At 44.3% G+C, this 24,470-nt stretch overlaps 1 protein-coding gene across 1 annotated transcript in view; it reads right to left on the bottom strand.

Annotated features, from left to right (window-relative positions):
* The window catches only part of NDFIP2 (Nedd4 family interacting protein 2), a 99,601-nt gene that overhangs the window by 23,389 nt on the left and 51,742 nt on the right, over positions 1 to 24,470 (bottom strand). Inside the window, exon 4 of the mRNA XM_029073692.2 lies at positions 4,419 to 4,506. Coding sequence (XP_028929525.1) covers positions 4,419 to 4,506 — 88 coding nt within the window. The remainder of the gene's footprint in view (positions 1 to 4,418; positions 4,507 to 24,470) is intronic.

The raw sequence follows: 24,470 nt of genomic DNA on the forward strand, positions 1-24,470 counted from the left end.
GTACTTGGCACATAGTAAGCACTTACCAGATACCATCATTATCATCATCAGTACTGTCTACTGTGGGCAGAGCACTGTGCTTGAGAGAGTACAATAAAATAGGGTTGGTAGATATAATAATAATAATGATGGTATCTGTGCGAAGCGCTGTTCTAAGCTTGATCCCTGCCCTCAAGAAATTTACAGTCTAATAAGTCCTCTAGACTGTGAGCTCATTGTGGTCAGGAAATGTCACTGTTTATGGTTGTACAGTACTTTCCCAAGCGCTTAGTACAGTGCTCTATACATAGTAATCACTTAGTAAATGTGACCGAAAGAATGGATAGTACAGAAATAAGCAATCTTGGGAGACCTATAGATCCACAATTCTCAACTATTTGTTCCTTTATCACCTTCCTTCTTCTTACTACCATCAGTCAATCAATCACTGGTATTTACTGAGTGCTTACTGGATGCAGAGGACTGAACTAAGTACTTGAAAAGTACAGTACAGAGTGGGTAGACACATTCCCTGTCCACAAGGAGTTTACAGTCCAATACAGTCTAAAGGACCATAGACACTATTAAGATTTAGTCCTAGGGATGTCTGAGAGTTTGGGATTTTAAAAATAAATAAAATAAAATCATCCAGATAGACCATCCAACAAGAAAAGATGCTAATGACACATCCCAATTTTAACTAAATTCTTCTTTTATAACAAATAATAATATGGATTCAAAAGCTCTTTAGAGCTATAAACTACAAAGACTACACTTTCCAGTTTATAAAATCAGATGTATACTTTGATAAGATAACCTGGGCAATTTGAGAAAAAATGTGCACAGACCTTATATTTGTACTCTAATGTAAATAATTTGTGGGTAAAAATAACTGGTGGATTGAGTACACAAGATCAACTGAATCAGATACCCTCATACTGACCCCCAGTTTCTAGAGCTCAAATTAAATATGTGGATTTACATCTTCTGTCTGCAGCATGATCTACTGCTTAATCTGGGGTCCATGGATACGGCTCGGAATGCTCTGGGTTTAATCTCACACCTGTCCCCCTGCCCCTCATCCCTTCTGTGACTTTCACGGTAAATGAAAGAGACGGAGACGGCGGTAGCATGGTGTCCTAATTTCCCCATTTTCAACGTAAATCGTGCCAATCTAGTTGGAAAGAGTCTTTGATAGACTTCAACATTTTGCAATTTCAGCGGGGGAAAGATAAGCATAGAAACGGCCACCAGATGGCCTGGAAAACGTGGTTTAAACTATCATTTAGACTTTGCCACCAGATGGCAGCTGGAGATCACAAATAGAGCCAGAAGCGGCTGACGTCCCAAGAATTTTTTGTTTTTTCATGTCTTTGAAGAATTTCATGTCTTTTGTGGAATTGTAGTGTCCGGCAGGGATGGGTAGGGCTCTAGCTTTATTTTCACGCCTGGAGAATGACGAAAGAATGACTAATAATAATAATAATAATAATAATGTTGGTACTTGTTAAGCGCTTACTATGTGCCGAGCACTGTTCTAAGCACTGGGGTAGACACAGGGGAATCGGGTTGTCCCACGTGGGGCTCACAGTCTTAATCCCCATTTTACAGATGAGGTAACTGAGGCACCAAGAAGTTAAGTGACTTGCCCAAAGTCACACAGCTGACAAGTGGCCGAGCCAGGATTCGAACCCATGACCTCTGACTCCAAAGCCCGTGCTCTTTCCACTGAGCCATGCTGCTTCTCTAATGACTGTGTGGGAAAGCACAGGGAGAGGTCACAAGAATAGAGAATCTCAAATCCAGGAAATGTCTGCATCTTACTCGGGCCCGAAACAATGAAAACACCATAATGATATCTGTGGTGATTTTTTAAGTGCTTACTTATTCTGTTCCAAACACTGTACCAAGCCCTGAGGTAGATATAGGATGGCACGGTCTCTATGCCACAAGGGGCTCAAATTCTAGTTATTTTTGTAGTGACTTTCAGCAGAGAATAGGAAAATCTGAAAGGTAATCTGCTATGTGTCAGAAAATTAGCAACAAAAGGAAAGGCACAAGGACCGATTTGGCCTTAGAGGAGCTGAGTAATAGCTGAGGACCAGCAAAAATCAGCAGTTATCTTTATAAATTACTTTCTCATTTACAAATACAACATTTAAATACAAAAGATTAGGAGATGAAAAATCTCCTTGTGTGCAGGTAACATGTCTTCCAGCTCTGTTGTATTGTAGTCTCCTACATTCTGAATACAGTGCCTAGTGAGAGCTCAATAAATACCACTGATTGACTGATTCATTCATTCTTATGAAATTTAAGATTTTAACAGATTATTATTACTACGGTATTTATTAAGCACTTACTAAGTGCCAAGCACTGTTCTAAGCACTGGGGTAGATACAAGGTAACCAGGTTGCCCCACATGGGGCTCACAGTCTTAATCCCCATTTTACAGATGAGGGAACTGAGGCACAGAGAAGTTAGGTGAGTTGCCCAAGGTCACACAGCAGACAAGTGGTGGAGGTGGGATGAGAACCCACGACCTCTGACTCCCAAGCCCGGACTCTTGACACTAAGCCACGCTGCTTCCACACTAAGCCACAGAATCTCACCTAGGCTTGTGAGTAGAGATGGTATTTTCAAGTCAGAGTTTCTTAGAGAAAGACACATGAAATCTGAAGGTAGGTTTGGGTTAATAGACCAATGTGATCTGACAGAAAGACCAAGGAGTTTTGAAACTGCACTCCAGTTTTTAAGGTATTTAAGACAGAATATTGCAAATGAGAAATGTCAAATGAGAAGCAGCTTGACCCAGTGGAAAGAGCATAAATCTGGGAGTCAGATAACCTGGGTTCTAATCCCAATTCTGCCACTTGTCTTCAGCATTAAGCAAGGGGCTTATCTTCTCAGTGACTCAGTTACCCCATATGTAAAATGGGGATTAAGACTGTGAGCCCCATGTGGGACATGGACTGTGTCCAACCCCATTATCTTGTATCTTCCCCAGCAATTAGTAAAGTGGTACATAGTAAGCGCTTAACAAATACCACAAAAAAAGCAAACTGACACTATAGAGAAATACTTCTGTAAACTCTAGCTAACATCAGCATTCAGGCGGTCCCCCTACAATCAATCAGAAGTATTCACTGAACACAAACATGTGCAGTGCACTGTTCTAAGGACTTGTGAGAGGAAATAGACGTTCCCTGACCACGATGAGCTTACAGTCATGGCAGGTGTAACCCTGCAAATCCCCAGGCTGCCAAAAAATGTGTTGTTGGCAATTGCTTCAACATGAAATGAGAGCTGATGGGCAGGCAGATGGTTCAAAACCAAATGAAACACTGCACGGCAAATATCACAGTAGATGAAATATAGGATTACAGAAGATGAAAAAGATTTCAAGCTTTATCTGACTAGTGCTTAAAGTAAGCTTGTACTTCACTTATTTCTGACATTTCCATGCAAACCCATTTGCACTGAATAAAACCAATAATTAGTGGTCGAATTCCCTCAGGGTAGGGATTTTCCCAAGTATGTGGGGAAAGGATGCTGCTGGGGATGCATGGCGGATGTGCCCGGACAGAAGACAATGGAATGTCTTTACAGAAAGCTCCATCATGAATTGTCCTTGAGGGCAGGGTTCTTCAGGAATGGAATTCCCACTTAAAAAGAGATTGGCTGGAAATGCTAAATCAATCAAATGATCAATGCTTTTTGCCGAGTATTTAATAGTGCACAGCACTGTACTGAACACCTGGGAAAGTACAGTACAAGAGAGTTAGCAGACACTTTCCATGCCCACAGAGAGATTATAGTATGGGGGGAGAACGAACATGACATCACTTATAACACATATAACTTAAAGATATGTATCTAAGTGCTGGGGGCGTTGAAGGGAAGCAAAGATTAAATGCCTAACGGGTAGGGATCCAAGTGCTGAATGCTGCAGGAGGGAGAGGGAGTTGAGGGAAAGAGAGATTAATTAGGGGAGGCCTCTTGGAGGAGATGCGACTTTAATAAGTTTTAGAAGGTGGGGAGAGTGGTGGTCTGAAAAATATGAAGGGGGAGGGAGTTCCAGGCCAGAGGGAAGACATGGGAAACGGGTGGGAGGTGAGACAGACAGGATCGGGGCACGGTGAGTAAGTTGGCGCTAGAGGAGCAGGGCATGAGGGCTGGGCTGTTAATGGGACACCAGTGCAGTGAGGTAGCATGATTGAGTGCTTTAAAGCCGACAGGAAGGAGGGCTGTGAGGAATTCTGAGGGATTCCAAGGAATTCTCGGAATGGAAACATGGGCGAGAGCCGAAATGACAGGATTTGCTGTGTCTAACTCTGGAGAAATGAAATGTTTTGCCATAGTACAGTCCTTCCACATATCACAGAGGGGGATGCAAAGAAAAATTGAACTGAAGATTTTCAGTGGAGAAAAGAACTTACTGAAAAATGCCAACATGAAGATACCATCGTTGCCTACTCTAAGCTGGTCGGCATCGCTGAAGTCGTCCCATGGTGGATACTCTTCTTCCTGAATTTAGAGGATGTGTCAAGTTAGTATTTGTCACAAAGATATTGCGAGACATTGCCTCAAAAACAGTCACACTGAACCCCTGCTAAGTTTTTTTTTTTCCATTTTCACTAGTTGGTCCTATCATTAAAAAGATTTTGTACAGTTGTAATTGGTAGAACTATTTATGTCTTCCAGTTCAAAATGTTATAACACACTCTGATAAGTAGAACTTTAGATAAGTAATCTGCTAGGCATAACTAAGTATAAGAAAAAAATCAAACAAAAAACTATAGTTTGGGAGGTTTGGGTTTTTTTTTTTTCAGGGGAGAGGTGAGGCAGGGGGATTGGCTGCTCTGGCCCTACCAAAAAAAAAAGAGAGGGAGAGGTTTATAAAACTAAATATGAATTTTCAGCCATGTACAGATGAACAGAGAAAGGAATTAAGACCCCTGCATCCCACCCAAACTCATATTAATCTACTGGGTTTCCTTTATAGTACTAGAAGTTGAAGTTGTCTTCTACGCTCATAGGTGTTTTCCAGTGATGACAAAAAATCTGCAACCCTGTAAAATGGGTTTTTTTTTTTCCTATGCTAGGTCAACAAAAATAGCAAACTGCAGCTATTTAAAAACCACAAATCAAATAATCTAAAAAGAAAATGGCATTTAACCAATTTACAAAGGTTGCTTAAAGGAACTTGAATGCCCAAAGATATATATGGACTACGGACTGCATGCCACTTAGGAGCAAGGACTGTTTCTACCAACTGTATTGTATTTTCCCAGGCACTGAGTCCAGTGTTCTGCGCACACAGTAAGCACTCTATAAATAATAATAATGTTGGTATTTGCTAAGCGCTTACTATGTGCAGAGCACTGTTCTAAGCGCTGGGATAGACACAGGGTAATCAGGTTGTCCCACATGAGACTCATGGTCTTAATCCTCATTTTACAGATGAGGTCACTGAGGCACAGAGAAGTTAAGTGACTTGCCCACAGTCACACAGCTGACAAGCGGCGGAACTGGTATTCGAACCCATGACCTCTGACTCCCAAGCCCATGCTCTTTCCACTGAGCCACGAAATACCATCTAATGACTGACTGATTGCCTACGGACACATCAGTCAATCATTCCGGTGAAGTTTATGGGAGACCAACCTCCTCCCCAGGATGAGAAACAGTGTGGCCTAGTGGATAAAGTAAAGGATCTGGGTTTGGCTCTGCCACTAGCCTGCTGTGTGATCTTAGGCAAGTCACTTCATTTCCCTGTGCCTCAGCTTCTTCATCTGCAAATGGGGGTTCAATACCTGTTGTCCTTCCTACTTAGACTGTGAGCCCCACAGGGACAGGGACTGCGTCCAACCTGATTTATCTTGTAGCATGGCCTAGTGGCTAGAGCACGGGCCTGGGAGTCAGAAGGTCACGGGTTCTAATCCTGGCTCTGCCATTTGTCTGTTGTGTGACCTGGGGCAAGTCATTTAAATTCTCTGTGCCTCAGTTCCCTCCTCTGTAAAATGGGGGTGAAGATTGTGAGCCCTATGTGGGACAGAGACTGTGTCCAACCCAATTATCTTGAATCTACCCCTGCGCTTAGAACAGTGCCCGGAACATAGTAAGCACTTAACAGTTACCATAATTATTATTATTACTTAACAAATGCCACCATTATGAAGCCAGCCTCCACCCATCCTAGGGTCTGTAGTAGTTCTCTCATTCTCCTTCAACGTCCTGACAAAGTCAAAGCCTAAGGAGAAACACGGCCCTTGTGAGTTGTGTAGTTTTACACAACCAAATGATCTATCGATCAGTGGTATCTACTGAGGGCTTACTGCATGCAGAGCACTGTGTACTGAGCGGTTGGGACAGTACGATATAACAGAGTGGGAAGTCACGTTTCCCACCTTCAGAGAACTTGGTTCATTTCCCCATCGGTGGATAAAGGGATCCTCCACTGAGCCAGCTCCTTTGGAGACAAAGTTCTGATGAATGTGGAGGATGAATCTGTACTTGATTCTGAAGAAACCCTGTCGTGTGCTCATGTGCTGGGCTGTAACAATCAATCAGGCCATCAAACCAATCATCTTTATTTAGCACACACTATGTGTGGAATATTGTGCTAAGCACTTGGGAGAGTACAATGTAACAGAGGGTTTTTAAGATTTTCTTTTAATGGCATTTGTTAAACACTTACTATGTGGCAGGAGATGCACTGGGGTAGATACCAGCTAATCAGGTTGGACACAGCACCTGCCCCACATAGAGGCTCACAGTCTTAATCCCCATTTTACAACTTAGTGAACTAAGGTCCAAAGAAGTTAAGTGACCTACCCGAGGACACACAGCAGACAAGTGACGGAGCCAGGATTAGAAACCAGGCCTTCTGACTCACAGGCCTGGGCTCTATCCACCAGGCCTAGCTGCTTCTTGACATTGGTAGGCACGAAAATGCTCAATAAATATGATTGATTGCTTCTCAGCTGGAAGACACGTTCTCTAATCATGAGGGGCTTACACTCTAGAGGGGAAGACAAACAATAATATAAATGAATAAATTACAGATCTGGACATAAGTGCCGTGGGGTCGAGAAGGAGGGGAGAATTAGGGGTGCAAATCCAAGGGTCACCTGGTGGGACTTCCCAGTGAGGATTTTGAATTCCACGGCAGTACAGGACTTTGAAATGGAGTTTTGTGAGTTGGGCTGGTTCTACATAGACTTCCTGCTGATAGGGCATGAGTTGAAATAAATTTGATGAGACCCTGTTTACTCACAGCGAGCTAACCTCAATTCTGTTCTCTGAGGTTCAAAGAAGACAGAGATGGACTTGTCGGTCAGTCATTCAATTGTATTTACTGAGTACTTACTGAGTGCAGAGCACTTTACTAAGCACTTGGGAGGGTACATTACAACAATAAGCAGACACATGCCCTGACCACAATGAGCTTACAGTCTTTGCTCAAGTACATTGACTCAGGTGGATGGTGTATTAAATCCATGAAAATGGAAAGATCAAAGAAAGCACCTTGCCCTAGTGGAAAAACCACTAGGACCTGGGTTCCACTAGTTGCCTGCTGTGGGATCTTGGGCAAGTCGCTGGGATGTGCCTGTTTCCTCAACTGTAAAATGGGGATTCAATACCTGTTCTCCCTCCAACTTAGGCTTTGAGCCCCATGTAGGATGTGGACTGTATCTAAACTGAATAATTTACATCTACTCCAGCGCTTTGAACAACGCTTGACACACTTCGAACAATGCTTGACATGCAGTATGTGCTTAATAAATACCAAAATGATAATACTTATTTTTGTTATGATCATCCTGATCACCAAAGCCTAATCTGATTTCTCACTGCCAGCAAAATCCTGGAGACTTTTGAGGTGGGTGCCTAGTGAACTGACTGTAGGCATAGGCAAGTTCGAAACTGCTGGCCCGGGGGTAAAGAACAGAGCTCTCGTTCTCAGGACTCCTTGGTTCTGGTTTTGGCTCTGCAAGGAGCCTGCTTAGACTAGGCCATTGGGGTGAGGAACCATTTGTGCATTTTACGAGATGGCCAGGTCCAGTAGGAATCCTCAAAAACAGATGAACATTGAGAGCGGGGACCAGGGACCAGCCGTGATCTCTATCAAAGCAATTGCCGGCTGGGTTTTGACACTGGGGCCCAACTCTGGCCTGAGACTGTGGCCATAAAAGAGTCTTCCGTGTAAAAAAACCCGTTCATATTAATAATAATTATGGTATTGGTTTAGCGCTTACTATATGCCAAGCACTGTTCTAAGTGCTGGACACCACACCACTGCCCTCCCAGTGGGAACGGACTGGTGAGGATGGGAGAGCTTTGAAAACTACTATCACCACAAATAATAATAATAATAATTGTGGCATTTGTTAGGTATTTACTATGTGACAGGCACTGTACTGAGCGCCGGGGTGGATACAAGCAAATCGGATTGGACACAGTCCCTGTCACACATGGGGCTAACAGTCTCAATCCGCATTTTACAGATGAGGTAACAGGCCCAGAGAAGTGAAGTGACTAGCCTAAGGTCACACAACGGATAAGTGTTGGGGTTGGGATTACTGCTGCGCACAGATTCTCAGGCCTTAAGTTTCGGAGCTAAGGCTCTATCCCCACCACCACTACTATCATTTATTCATTCAACTGTATTTACTGAGTGCTTATTTTGTGCAAAGCACTGATGCAAAGCACTGACCTAAGCACTTGGGAGAGTATAATACAACAGTCATATTCCCTGCCCACAATGAGTTTACAATCTAGAGGAGCTCACATCAACCAGTGTATATACTGAGCAATTACTGGGTACAGAGAATTGTACTAAGCACCTGGGACAGCACAGTACAGTAAAGGTAGTGGACACAATGATCCCTGCCCTCAAGGACCTTAAAGTTATTGGCCAACTTGCCCAGACTAGGGTGACTAAAACGTTTTGGTGTTCAGAAAGGATGAAAGTGGAGAAGACCCACGCACCAGGCCCCGACTCTCTGGCACCTTAGCGGCAGAGCCGGGATTAGAACCCACGTCATCCGGCTCCCAGGCTCATTCAAGAAGCAGCTTGGTCTAGTGGATAGAGCACGGGCCTGGGAGTCAGAAGGCTATGAATCCTAAACCTAGCTCTGCCACTTGTCTGCTGTGTGACCTTGGGCACGTCGCTTGACTTCTCTGTGGCACAGTTGTCTTGTCCTATGCCGAGTCATTTCCGACCCCATAGCGACGCCATGAACATCTCTCTCCCAGAATGCCCCACCTCCATCTGCATTCATTTTGGAAGTGGATCTACAGAGTTTTCTTGGTAAAGATATGGAAGTGGTTCACCACTGCCTCCTTCCGCGCAATAAACCTGCGTCTCTGCCCTCGACTGTCTCCTATGCCAATGCTGCCCAGCACGGATGAATTTTGACTTGTGGCAGATTGCCTATCACCCCCCCTTCACCTCTCTGCAGCTAAACCCTCTTTTCCCCCTTTCCCTCTGCTCCTCCCCCCTCCCTTCCCATCCCCTCAGCACTGTACTCATCCGCTCAGCTGTATATATTTCCATTACCCTATTTATTTTGTTAATGAAATGTACATCGCCTTGATTCTATTTAGTTGCCATTGTTTTTATGAGATGTTCTTCCCCTTGACTCTATTTATTGCCATTGTTCTTGTCTGTCCATCTCCCCCGATTAGACTGTAAGCCCGTCAAACGGCAGGGACTGTCTCTATCTGTTGCCGACTTGTTCATTCCAAGCGCTTAGTACAGTGCTCTGCACATAGTAAGCACTCAATAAATACTATTGAATGAATGAATGAATGAACACTCACTAGCCACTGCCCAAGCTAGGGATGGAATGGGTAGGCCTCTGCTTGACTCTCCTTCCCATAGTCAAGACTGGTAGAGTGCTGGGAAATCTCCGGGTGCAATCCTGAGAGGGGTGTGCCTCAGTTACCGCCTCTGAAAATGGGGATTAAGACTGCGAGCCCCATGTGGGACAGGGACTGTGTCCAACTTGTTTACCCTGTATCTACCCCAGTGCTTACAACAGGGCTTGACACACAGTAAGCGTTTAGCAAATACCATCATTATGCTCTTTTCACTAAGCCACGCTGCTTCTCTACCATAACGGTTGGGAGGGAGAGCTCTCCTGGCTGTGACCTCCTCCTCCCCTCGACATCAGCCTCCTGCCAGAGATCTAACCTTCCCTCTGGGGGTTGTTGAGGATTGAAAGAAAATCCCGGAGATCCTTGCTGCAGGGCAGCAGGAAGAAAATGGAAAGGAAAAAGGTCTGAAGGAGAGCTGGGAAGCGGGGGCCTGGCTTTACCTGGGCTGATCCCCCTGCTTTTGATCGATCAATAAATGCATTTATTGAGCACTTATGTGCAGGGCACTGTACTAAGCATTCTCCTTGAAAGTATTACTTTGGAGACTTTCAGATGGGTCCTTAGGTATTTTTGGAGCACTACCTGGGGCAACTCTTCACCCACACTTGAAACTAAACACCAGCATGAGAAAACAAATATAAAATACAATGTAGTTGGAAATATCATCTTCTTCCCTCCACTCCCACCCCCCGGACTTAATCCTAAAGAGGGTTAAACATTTTTAAAATTCCAGAAAGATCCTCTGAGTTTTCTCCATGTAATCAACCATATGGCTTCACCAAAAGCTTCTCTGTTTATAACCTGGGCTGATTTTCTTCTTTCCATGTGGTCGAAGATCCAAACTTCCTGTCTGCCCTTCTGTTTACCTCTTTTCCCAGCTCAGGCTAAAGCCTAGTATTAAAGTTCGGACCCTGACACTTCCCCCAGCAGGGACAATTGATCTTTTTCAGTGACAGGAATTCTGCTCCTGGTGCAATCTCCCAGTTCCTCCCAGGTTTCTTCTGGGGTGAGTCATTTTTATAAAAGTTGATTTCCCTAGCAACCGAATAAGAATTATTTGCAACTCTTTTCATCCTCCCCCACTCATTTTTTTTTTAAAGTAACTGCGGTTGGTTCCATATTAAAATGCCAGAGGTGACACAAAAACACCTGGAGTTAAGAAGCATCATGGCCTAGTGGAAGCATTCATTCACTCAATCATTCATTCAATTCTATTTATTGAGCAGTTACTGTGTGCAAAGCACTGTACAAAGCACTTGGGAGAGTATAACACAACAATAAAAGGACACATTCCCTGCCCACAACGAGCTTACACTTTAAAGGAAAGCAGTATAGGCCTGGGAGCCAGAAGCACATGGGTTCTAATCCCAGCTCCTCCTCCTAAACCTGCTGTGTGGCCTTGAGCTAGTCACTTATCTTCTCTGTGCCTCAGTCACCTCATCTGTAAAATGGGGATTCTACGACTGTTAAGTACCTCATGGGACATGGACTGTATCCAACCCAATGAGCCTGTATTTATCCCAGGGCTTCGAATGGTGCCTGGCACTTAGTAAGTACTTAATAAATAGCATTCAGATTTTAATGTGGGCAGGAAAAGAATCTGAAAGCCACAGGGCGAAGGGGGGCTTTGAGAGAGAGACAGAGGCAGAGAGAGAGAGAGAGAGAGAAAGTGCAATAATAATAATAATTGTGTTATTGTGTAAGCACTTACTATGGGCTCAGCACTGGGGTAGAGACACCATAATCAGGTCAGCATCCTCAACCCTTGTGGGGCTCACAGTCTAAGTATGAGGGAAATAATACTAATTATGGAATTTGTTAAACACTTACCATATGCCAAGCACTGTTGGAAACACTGGGGTATCTACAAGGTTATCCACTTGGACACAGTCCCTGTCCCACAATGGGGCTCACAATGTAGGCAGGAGAGAGTAGGATTTAATTGCCATTTTTACAAATGTAAAAACTGAGACACAGAGAATTCAAGTGATTTGCCCAAGGTCACACAGCAAAGTGGCAGAGCTAGGATCAATTAATTATGACATTTGTTAAGCACTTACTATGTGCAAAGCACTGTTCTAAGCGCTGAGGAGGATACAAGGTGATCAGGTTGTCCCACGTGGGGCTCACAGTCTTCATCCCCATTTTACAGGTGAGGTAACTGAGGCACAGAGAAGCTAAGTGACTTGCCCAAAGTCACACAGCTGGCAAGCAGCTGAACCGGGATTTGAACCCATAACCTCTGACTCCCAAGCCTGTGCTCTTTCCACTGAGCCATGCTGCTTAGAAGCCGGGCCTCTGACTCCCAGGCCCATCTTGTTAGTTCAACCTTCACAACCTCCCTAAAATCTGCCCTTTCCTCTCTATCCAAAATGCTACCATGTTAATCCAAGCATTCATCCTACCCAACCTAGATCACTCGCCTCCATGGTGATTTCCCTGCTTCCTGTCTCTCTCCACTCCAGTCCATTCTTCCCTCTGCTGCCCAGATCATATTTCTACAAAAACCTTCAGCCCATACTTCCCCACTCCTCTAGCATCTCCAGTGGTTGCCCATCTACCTCCATATCAAACAGGAACTCCTCACCATTGGCTTTAAAGCACTCAATCATCTTCTCCTCTCCTACCTCACCTCACTACTCTCCTACTTCAATCCAACCCGCACACTTTGATCCTCCAATGCCAACCTACTCCATTGTACCTCGATCTCATCTATCTCGCTGCCAGCCACTTGCCCACATCCTGCCTCTGGCCTGGAACATCCTCCCTCCCCTTATCCGACAGATTCGCTGCACCGTTAAAGCTTTATTGAAGGCCTTCCAAGAGGGCTTCCCTACTAAGCCCTCATTTCCTCTTCTCTCACTCCCTTCTGCATCACCACTGATTCGCTCCCTCTATTCAGGCCCCTCCACTCATCCCCACGGCACTTAATGTACATATCTATTTATTTATTTATTTATTTACTTACTTACTTATTTATATTAATGTTTATCTTCCCCTTTAAACTGTGAGTTCACTGTGGGTGGGGAATGTGTTTGCCAACTGTTATATTATACTCTGCCAAGCACTTAGTACAGTGTCCTGAACAGAGTAAACACTCAATAAATACAACTGATTGACTGAAGCTCCCCATTTTATAGATGAGGAAACAGTCACAGAAAAATTAAGTGATTTGCTCATGGTCACACAGCAGGCAAGTGAAGGAAATTCAGGCCCATACCCTCAATCAATAGCAATCACTAGAATTTATTGAGCACCTGTGTCCACTGCAAATCAATCAATGGTGGTTATTATTACTATTATTAATAATGACAATAATAATGGTTGCTGTTAAGCACTTACTATATGCCAAGCATTACTCTAGGCACGGGGGTAGATACAAGCAGCAAAGCAATGTGGCTCAGTGGAAAGAGCCCGGGCTTGTAAGTCAGGTCATGGGTTTTAATCCCAACTCTGCCACTTACCAGCTGTGTGACTTTGGGCAAGTCACTTCACTTCTCTGTGCCTCAGTTACCTCATCTGTAAAATGGGGATTAAGACTGCAAGCCCCATGTGGGACCACATGATCACCTTGTATCCCTCCAGCACTTAGAACAGTGCTTTGCACCTTGTAAGCGTTTAACAAATACCATCATTATGATTATTATTATACAAGTTAATCAGGTTGAACTCAGTCCCTGTCCCACATTGGGCTCACACTCTTTATCTCCATTTTACCAATGAGGTAACTGAGGAAAAGATAAGTGAAGTGACCTGCCCCAGGTCATTCATTCATTCAATTGTATTTTGTCTGTCTGTCTCGCCTGATTAGACTGTAAGCCCGTCAAAGGGCAGGGACTGTCTCTGTTACCGATTTGTACATTCCAAGCACTTAGTACAGTGCTCTGCACATAGTAAGTGCTCAATAAATACTATTGAATGAATGAATGAATTGTATTTTACACAACACACAGCAGGCGAGTGGTAGAGCCCGGATTTACAGAGTGCTTACTATGTGCACAGAACTGTAGTAAGCACTTGGGGGAATACAATACAAAAGAGTTAGCAGACAGTGTTCCCCGCTGACAAGGAACTGATAGTTTAGAGCACAACAACAAAGCACTTGGGAACTAACAGACACAATCTCTGCCCTTGAGGAATGCACATTCTGACAAATAACAAAACCAAAAAACAAACTTCTGAGTTCTGGGCCAAGGAAACCTCCATCTAGCTTCCCTCCCAGGGGTGTGAGAAACCGGGGTTACATACTTTCTCCATTGGATAAGCTGACAAGATCGCACAAGAATGAACTGGCTTCCCTCCTGGGGATGACCTAGTCCTTGGAGCTACAAGAGTTTCAACACGGAGATGCTACCAAGACCCAAGACTGCAAGAGCAGTGTGGCCAAATAGAAAGAACACAGGCTCCGGAGTCAGAGCAACTGGGTCTAATCTGGCTCTGCCACTTATCTGCTGGGTGACCTTGGGCAAGTCACTTCACTTCCCTGTTCCTCAGTTCCCTCATCCATAAATTGGGGGTACAATGCCTGCTCTCCCTCCCACTTAAAACTGCTAGTGGGACAGGGATTGTGCCAATCTAATTACCTTATATCTATCCCAGGGCTTAGAACAGTGCTTGACACATACAGAGTAAATGCTTAACAAATACTATAGGAGTCACACCTCAAGTCCCCCCTGGGTTACTGTATCAGCCTCCTCGCTGATCACCTTGCTTCTTGTCTCTCCCCACTCCAGTCCACGAAATGAATATAAATAAATGAATATTCCCCTAACTATATATATAACACACTAGTATTGAGGATAGGTGCCAATACATTCTTCAGTGCTGGAAGTCGCTGATTGGTTTGTAGGAATTTGGGGAGCTGGGGACTAAGCATCAGAAGCAAGTTTTCTTGGGTAGAGCTGGGGTTATATGCAGTAATGTTCAATGTCAATCCAAGGAGTGGACCAGATTTCTGGATGGCACATCTAATTTATGGCAACTCTCTCTGTTTGGCTGCCATTATAGCATAAGGCCCTGGCTTTACCTATCAGCTAGATGCTAGCCTTGGAACAGAACTGCAACTCACCTGAGGGTGTCTGAAGAAAGGCTTTCCCAGAGCTTATCGTTCCAATTGCTCGTGCCATCAAATGGCCATTAACAACAATAACTGGAGTGCTTGTTAAATGGTTACTATGTGACAAGCACTATGCTAAGTGCTGGGGTAGATGCAATACAATCAGATCAGACACAGGTCTGTTTCCACATAGGGGCTCACTGAGCAGGTATTTAGTCTCTATTTTACAGATGAGGGAGTTTAGGCACAGGGAAGTTAAATGACTTAGTGACTCGAAACTTGTCACCTTGGAACTTGGATTTGCACCTTTTATTCACCCCTCACTCAGCCCCACAGCACTTAAGTACATTTCTGTAATTCACTGATTTATATTAATGTCTGTCTAGACTGTAACCTCAATGTGGACAGGGAACGTGTCTATCAACTTTGCTCTATTGTACTCCCCAAGCACTTAGTACAGGGCTCTGCACACGGCAAGGGCTCAATAAATACAACTGACTTGCCCAAGATCACAGGGCGTACATATGGGGGACCCAGGATTAGAACTCAGGTTTTCTGACTCCCTGTCCCGTGCTGTTACCACTACCCCGCACTGCTTCTCATCGTCTCAGTACCCTCTCTAGGTAAAGAGTGCCACTCTGAAGGCGTTGAGGATGAGCGAGCTCCTTCCCCATTACTGCCTTTAGGTTTGGCAAAGAAAAATGAGAGGGCAATCTGCTCATTGAGTCGGTCTTGGGCAACTCCCTCATGGACAAGACTGGAGGTCTAGAAAGAGCCACAAACTCTTTCCACCGTTTTAGAGAAAGCTGAGATGGCTGTTTTGGAGGCATGTGATTGGTGACTTTGCTGGAGAAGAAAATGAGCCAGATGGGAATGAAAGTGGTGTGGAGGTGAGCAAGGAGGTGGAAAGTGGCAGAAAGGGCACCTCAAGCTTCCCCAAGAGCTCCCATCCCTTCATCATCCCCATTAAAATAATAATAATAACTATAATTGTGCTATTTCTTAAGTGCTTCCTATGTGCCAGGTCCTGTACTAAGCGCTGGGGGAAATACAAGCAAATCAGGTTGGACACAATCCCTGTCCCACATGGGGCTCCAGTCTCAATCCCCATTTTACAGATGAAGGCACTGAGAAGTGAAGTGACTTGCCTAAGGTCACACAGCAGACAAGTGGCAGAGCTAGGATTAGAATCCAGGTCCTTCCAGGCCCGTGCTGTATCCACTAGACCACGCTCCTCACTTGAAAGCACATATTGAACCCTTACTGTGACTGTTTCACCCAACTGAAAACCCCAGACCACCCAGTTAAGGGGAATAATGAGTTGCAGTTCCTGGATCCAACAAAGCCCTTTGGGCTCCTTGGCTTCAATCCCACTTCACCCGGGACTGTGCATGTGGGAGTGAGGGCAAGGAGGCGGCGGAAGAACACATGCATGAACTCGTCAGATGCCCATCCTCCACACTTTACCTGAGAAAGCACAAGCACTCTTCTCAACCTCAGGGAAAATGCCAAAATGGCACCTAATAGAAAGCCGGCTGGCTGTCGTACTCTCCCAAGCGCTTAATACAGTGCTCTGCACACAGTAAGCGCTCAGTAGTAAGCACTCAATTAATAAGATTGAATGAATACGACCGACTGAGCATTGGAGAGAGTCCACTAACCACTACTGTCAGAACCAAGAGGAAGAACTGCAGCAGAGGGTCACGCCTCGCAGGGAACATAACCAATTCTGTTATACTGTACTTTCCCAAGCGTTTAGTACCGTGTCTGCACATGGTTTGCGCTCGATAAATATGACTGCTTGACTGATGGTTTGTCAGTAGAATACTCTTTAGTGGACAAAACGAGCTTTCAGAAATTTGCTTTGTGACTTGCAGATTACATTAAACACCACATGGAACGGGTTGTGAGATGCCAAAGAGGGAGAGAGAATAACAATAATAATAACAATAATAATAATAATGGCATCTATTAGGTGATTACTATATGCCAAGTACTGTTTTAAGCGCTGGAGTAGATACAAGGTAATCTGACTGTACCACTGAGGCACAGAGAAGTTAAGTGACTTGTCCAAGGTCACACAGCAGACAAGTTGCAAAGCCAGGATTAGAACCCATGACTTCTGTCTCCCAAGCCCTTGCTCTTGCTTACTTAAGCACTTACAAGCTCTGGGATAGAATTTAAGGTCATTAGGTTGGAAGGGGCTTCACATCTTACGTATTCCAGGGCTATGCAAAATACCACAGAACTAAAAACTTCTACCTACTGCTTGCAGCATTATATAGCCCTCATCATGCCACCCCAGTGAGATCAGCTCCACTCATTACAAGCAAGGAAGAATCCCAAAAAGACGGTAGGAACAATGAAATGTTATCTTCCACATACCTTCTACTACTGAAGAAGAGGCCACACGAAACGTAAAACCTTCCGATATATGTATACACAGGACTCTTCTACCAATAATTGGACAAGTCACTGTGGTAACCCCAGCACTGATAAATGGAAAAGCATCGAGACCTGGACTGCAACCTCATGACAGGCAGGGAACATATATAATAATAATAATGTTGGTACTTGTTAAGCACTTACCATGTGCCGAGCACTGTTAACCTATCTGCTCATTCTGTTGTACTGTACATAATTACTATTATTTCTCTCCCAAGCGCTTAATAGCATGCTCTGCATATAGTAAGCACTCAATAAATACCAGTGATTGATTGACCAGATAGCAATCCTGCAGAGATCTACAAATATAGAGGGGACATCCTGTTTATCTCTTTCTCCACATATGGACCCTTGAGGTAAAGCCACTTTCAACACTGCCTTTGAGAAAAAAGACAGAAATTCAGATTCCAGGAATTATGGAGGCACTTCATTGTTCTCCAGAGTATTCCAGGATTGGCTAATATAGGGCATTGTGAACTGAACATTCCCTGAAACACGGAGTGGTCTCAGATCGCAATGTGACACAGCTGTGAGACCCTGGGCAAGTCACTTCACTTCTCTGGGCCTTAGCCAACTCATCTGTAATATGGTGATTAAGACTGGGAGTCCCTTGTGGGACAGGGACGGTGTTCAACCTGATTAGCTGATATCTACCCTGGCGCTTTGTACAAGACATTCTATTTAGTTGCCATTGTTTTTACGAGATGTTCTTCCCCTTGACTCTATTTATTGTCATTGTTCTTGTCTGTCTGTCTCCCCCGATTAGACTGTAAGCCCGTCAAACGGCAGGGATTGTCTCTATCTGTTGCCCACTTGTTCATTCCAAGTGCTTAGTACAGTGCTCTGCACATAGTAAGCACTCAATAAATACTATTGAATGAATGAAGAGAGTACAGTGCACAGAGTAAGCCCTTAACAAAACTTTTAAAAACCCAAAAAGACCAGTGCTGTTTAATTTATTCTAAGGCAGCCGTACTACCTAGCCATGCCGGAGGACGTAATAAGAGACCTAGTTGCAGGTGTGAGAATATACTTCTGCAACTCTGGGAAATTTCCAAATCAACTGCTTTCAAGCATTATCTTCAGACCTAGGGAGAATCATTCAAGAAAAGGCCAAATGCAGATGATTGCGCCCTAGAGACAGAACACTCAAACAGCTATGAAAGGGATCGTAAACCAATTCACCAAATCAGTCCACAGTTTAGGACAGATGATTAGCCCAAGGAAAGCCAAGGTGATGTATCGACCTGTGCCAGGAAAGCCAACGCGAATTGAAAAATATAAATCGGTGTCACAGAGCTAAACGCTGTGGCGTGATTCTGTTACCTAGACAGTGCACACTGGCCAAAACGTACCTGAGAGACCGTGAGACAGAGTGTGATGGCTGTCGGATTTTCAGGGTTGGGACCAAACCGAATGTGTACCGAGCTGTAATGCCATCCAGACGTGTGTAAGGGTCTGACAGCTGCACTTTATACAAGCACCACATCCAACTATTGGAGCAGGTCCATTAGTGTCACTTGAGGGCTACACTCAATAACAAGCAGCAGAACAAAATTATGAAGTCAGTCTCCTACCAACGAAGCTATGCTAACTTCAACACATCCAAATTGGGTGGGATGCACAAGGAAAATGACAGGAGGTTACCCAAACAACTGCTTAGCAGAGAGCTGCCCCCTCACACCTCACCTCGCTGCTCTCCTACTACAATTCAGCTTGTGCACTTCACTCCTCTAATGCTAACCTTCTCACTGTGCCTGTAACATGTCTATCCTGCTGCCAACCCCTTGTCCACATCCTGCTCTGGTCTGGCATGCCTTCCCTCCTCAATTCCAAAAGACACTTACTCTCCCCCAATTCAAAGTCTTAGCGAAGGCATATGGCCTCCAAGAGGTCTTCCCTAAGCCCCTTTTATGCTTTTCGTCCACTCCCTTCTGATTCACCTTGTCTTGCTCCCTTCTCCAATTACAGCCCCATAGCACTTATGTACATAACCATCATTTATGTACTTATATTAATGTCTGTCTCCTCCCCATACCATAAAGCTCATTGTGGGCAAGGAATGTGTCTGTTATGTTGCTATACTGTCCTCAGCCAAGCGCTTAGTACCGTGCTCTGCACGCAGGAAGCATTCAATAAATACGACTGTTTGGTCGATTCAAGATTAGGAACTCTGAAGATGACAACCCTGGGGAGATCAATCAATTGTATTAATTATTATTATTATGGTATTTGTTAAGCACTTAGTATGTGCTAAGCACTAGGGTAGGCACAAAGTAATCAGGTTGTCCCATGTGGGGCTTACAGTCTTAATCCCCATTTTACAGATGAGTTAACTGAGGCACAAAGAAGTTAAGTGACTTGCCAAAGGTCACACAGCAGACAAGTGGCAGAGCCGGGATTAGAACCCACCTCCTCTGACTCCCAAGCCCGGGCTCTTTCCACTGAGCCACGCTCCTTCTCCTGTTATGCACATACTGTATGAAAGGTGTTGCACTAAGTACTAGGGTGAGTACAAAACAACGATATGACTGACACATTCCCTGCCCACAACGAGTTTACCATCTAGAGGAGGTGATGCAATGAGAAGAAAGAATAACAGGAAAGGCTAAACAGATGAAAGAAAAGGAGAGTACTAACAAAAAGAGGGCCAAAGAACAAAAGAGCTGGACTTGTGCTCTGTGCCCTTCCGTGTGCTCTGATTCACAAGTAGCAAAGTCGTAGGAACATAATGAGGCTGCAAACTCGTTGTGGGCAAGGAAGGTACCTGTCTGATGTTGTATTGTACTCTCTTTTGTATTGTACTGTGTGCTTTGCACACAGTAATGCTCAGTAAATATGACTGAGTAAATGAATGAACAAATGAGTGCTCTGCACACAGTTAAAGCTCAATAAAAACAAACTGACTGAATGTGAGGTGTAAGGCCCTGGACTGAAGACTGGTGGTGATGGTGGAAAGTATATGTGGCATAGAAACACCAGGCCCTGTGTCCTGGCTCACCTCTGGCCTTAGCTTCGGGCCCATCTCTAGCTCCCTTCTCCTCAGTCATCAGTCCCCCATCCCTTCTCCCCGGTCCCCCAGTTTCCACCCCCCGTATGGGTAGCTGGGTGGCAGCGGCTTCAACTGGGAGTTTCCCAGGGAGTGGGGTGACAGAGAGATTAGTTGGGTGGGAAAGAACAAGTGGGAGGTGTGAGAGAGAAAAGAGAGGCCCGGGTCACCGTCCAAAGCCTCACCACAGAGTCCAGGTTGGGGAAATTTGTCCCACTTGCTCTAGGAATGAGTCCAACCCTCATCGCTGAATGTGAATCGGAAAATGCATCGCAACTTCACCCTGTAACCGCCCCTCCTTCCCTGAAGGCTGAATGCTTTGGAGTTCTTGGGTGGCAAATTTCACCTGACCGCTCTCCTGGAATTCACAACTCTTATTTAAAGGAGGGGGCTTTAGTTCCTAAACTCCTTCAAATGCCTAGCCCTGATTTTTCTGTCTCACTGGTTTCATTCCTCCATGCACTACATTACTTAATAGTTCACTCGATCAATCATATATATTGAGTGCTTACTCTGAGCAGAGCACTGTACTAAGCACTTGAAAGAGTATAATACAACAGAATTAGCAAACTTCAAAATAATAATTGAACATATCTGAAACACATTAGCATGCTTAGTTTAAAAAGGTTTAAATAGATTAACTGAAGTCACTATTTTAATGGCTATTATCTTTTCTTGAGAAGTCAGTACAACAGCTCTGCCATGATGTGTGATTAGTAACAACACACCCACTTGGTAGAGTACCTTATACAAGATGCTTGGAAAGTACAGAAGAAAGAAGAGACACACAGGATGTCTGCACTCTACCAAGGAGAAAAACAGAAAAACATACACCACTAGTGAAAATAAATCACTTAAGTACACCTAATTAATAATAGTGCTAAGGAGAGTGTAAATAAATGCAGAAATCCATGAAGGAACTAGGGGGTGTACTTACAAGACAAAGTACCTTTTCAAATGGTAGAGGGACATGTTATCAAAGAAACTGCTGATGTGCGCCTTCATAGTGCTGGAATGATTGAGCATCAGCAGAACGAGTTTTACTTCACATAAAGTTTCACAACAACATCTCTCACCAACCCTACTCCCTTTGACATCGCCTATAGAACTGGATTAGCCCCCTTTAAACACTTGATAATCAACTCACCATCAACCATATACGCTTATGTTCATATCTACAGTTTATTTTTAGGTCAGCCTCCCTCTCTGGCCGGTAAGCTCTTAGTGGGCAGGGAACATGTCTACCAACTCTGTTTTGCTCTTCTCTCCCAAGCACTTGGTACAATGCTCAGCAAACGGAAGTGCTCATTCAATACGAATTCTTGATTGATTTATCGAACAACCAGCTACATTTTCTTGCCTTTATAAAGATATCTCCATCCACTCAGAAACAGATTTTCCATTTGGTTGCTTTCAAGCATCACAAGTGCTGTTTCATCCAGGTGCTATGCAATTTGATGAACGCATCTTTTTTCAGTGGCATCTGTTAAACACTTACTATGTGTCGAGCACTGTTCTAAACACTGGGGACACAAGGGGTTTTTTGGTATTTTTTAAGCGCTTACTACGGGCGACGCACTGTACTAAATGCTGGAGTAGATATTAGCTAATCAGATTGGACACCATCCATGAATGACACACTACTCACACATCAGGTTACCAAGGCCCACAGAAGTGAAGTGACTTATCTAAGGTCACTCAGCAGACACGTGGAAGAATCAGGATTAGAACCCAGATCTTCTGACTTCCAGGCCCATGCTCTACCCACTAGGCCACACTGCAGTCCCTGTCCCACATAGGGCACACAATCTACCATGTCATATCTTTCCCGAATTTGGACACGTCAACTGTCTTTCCCAGGTTTCATTCTGCCACTCTATCATCATCCTTTCCACCTCTAAAATACCTGTTTGGCATCCCAAACATCATGCAGTGTTTCAATATTCATTCAATCGTATTTATTGAGCACTTACTGTGTGCGCAGCACTGTACTAAATGCTTAATAGGTGGTTGTACCATAGTTTTCGCATAATGGTAAACCATGTAATTTTCCCTATCCTTTCTGAAGCTATCCAGAACGTAGCCGGGGCTGGATTGTAACCAGGTCTTCTGGCATCTTGAAATTTGGATTATTTTTCCCCAAATGCATTATCTTGAACTTGTTTGCCCTGAAGTTACCCCACCACCTTTGGCTTCGTCATTCTCTTTTATGAGGTTTCCCTGCGGTGGATCCTTATCAGTGTGGCATTTCACCACCTGGAAAATCTTAATGCTATTTACAAACCTGGAAATCTTCCCTGTTTGCTGATTCCAAATCATTTATGAATAGATTAAATAAAACTAGTTTGAGTAGTGATCGCTGGAGGATTCTAAGATTTGCACCTCTCCCCATACATGATCATTTATCCCTTTCATTTTCCCCAATCTTTGGTCTAGTTGACTTCTCCGTGAGAGAATATTCCCACCAATCCCAGGATTAGTGAGATTTTCTTAAATTTTGATATGGAAGAATGTTAAGGGTTTTTTAAAAATATACTCTGCTCATTTCCAAGATCAGTGATAGTGTCTTTCTTCCTCTTAGATACACGACATGGTTTCTCTTGTCTTTCCCCAAGTTGGTTTCCCAAATCCTGGCAGATTTGACCGTTTACCAGATTGTTGGTTTTTTAATAGAATTTGTTAATTGTTTACTATGTGCCAGACAGTGTACTGAGCACTGGAGTAGAGACAAGCAAATCAGATTAGACCCTGTCCATGTCCCATGTGGAGTCTGCATTCTTAATCCCCATTTTACAGATGAGGTAACTGATGCCCAGAGAAGTGAAGTGACTTTCCCAAGGTGACAGCAGAAAAGTTGTGGAGGCAGGATTAGAACACAGGTCCTTCTGACTCCCAGACCCATGCTCTAGCCACTACGGCATGCTGCTTCTCAATGTTGAGTGGTGGCAGCTCTAAAAAGGGGATTTCTAGCCAGGATGTGATCCAGTAAACTAAGGACCACAGCTCATGTGATTCAAATCCGGAATATCATTTTTCTGATATTCACTGATCCGAGCAGCAGAGTGAAGTACGAACTGGAGTGGGGAGAGACAGGAGGAAGGGAGATCAGCAAAGAAACAGATGCACAAATAACGTGGGATGAGGAACACAATTTTCCCTTCCTGTTCGATTTAATAATCAACAGCATATTTACATGTTGGTTTTAATCAATTTTAAAATCCCACCCTCAGAAGGCCATATGTAGTGTTCTGTCTCCATGAGAATACCTGAATCTTTCTTCCCCCAGTATACAAGAATTGATAAACATTAAAAACATATTAGAAAACGGATGATTTCAACAGTTTCTTGTTAAGTGGGTGAGCCTGGCCAAGGGCTGGGAAAAACCAGTCATTTTTGCCAAACCTAAATGTCCAGAGCAGAATCCCTCACAACTAAGGCCCCCTCCCTTCTCCTCCCCTGGCTTGACATTTCAGGAAAGAAGCTGTGGTAGGGCTGAAGGGGAAGAATTTGGCCACAAAATGAAGTGGCTGGACACTTGCCAGGTTTCCCGCTGTTCTTCTCTAACTCCTGCCGCTAGGGTCACCTTTCAGGCCCCTTTGGAAGAGAGCTTCTTGCTTTTTTTTTTTTTAAGTAGCTTTTGCTAAGCATTTAGTATGTGCCAGGCATTGCGTTAATAAGCACTGGGGTAGTTTCAAGTCCCTTGGGTTGGATGTAGTCCATGTCCCATATGGGGCTCCCAGTCTTAATCCCCATTCTTCAGATGAGGTAACTGAGGCCCAGAGAAGTGAACTGACTTCCCCAAAGTCACACAGCAGACAAGTGCAGAGCCGGGATTAGAACCCAGGGCCTTCTGACTCCCAGGCTCGTGCTCTATCCATCTATCCACTAGACCACACTGCCGCTTCTGATTCAGTGCCCCTGGGCCAAACTTTGCCCTAGAAACCTAGTGACGCACCAAGTTGTAGGAGCTGGATAGGGGACACCCATAGCTCTGAGACCCATCCTGGCTCCTCCAGTCAACCACATTTGACTGCTTCCTGTGTGCAGAATACTGTA

Source organism: Ornithorhynchus anatinus, chromosome 10 (assembly GCF_004115215.2).
Source record: "Ornithorhynchus anatinus isolate Pmale09 chromosome 10, mOrnAna1.pri.v4, whole genome shotgun sequence".
Lineage (NCBI taxonomy): Eukaryota > Metazoa > Chordata > Mammalia > Monotremata > Ornithorhynchidae > Ornithorhynchus > Ornithorhynchus anatinus.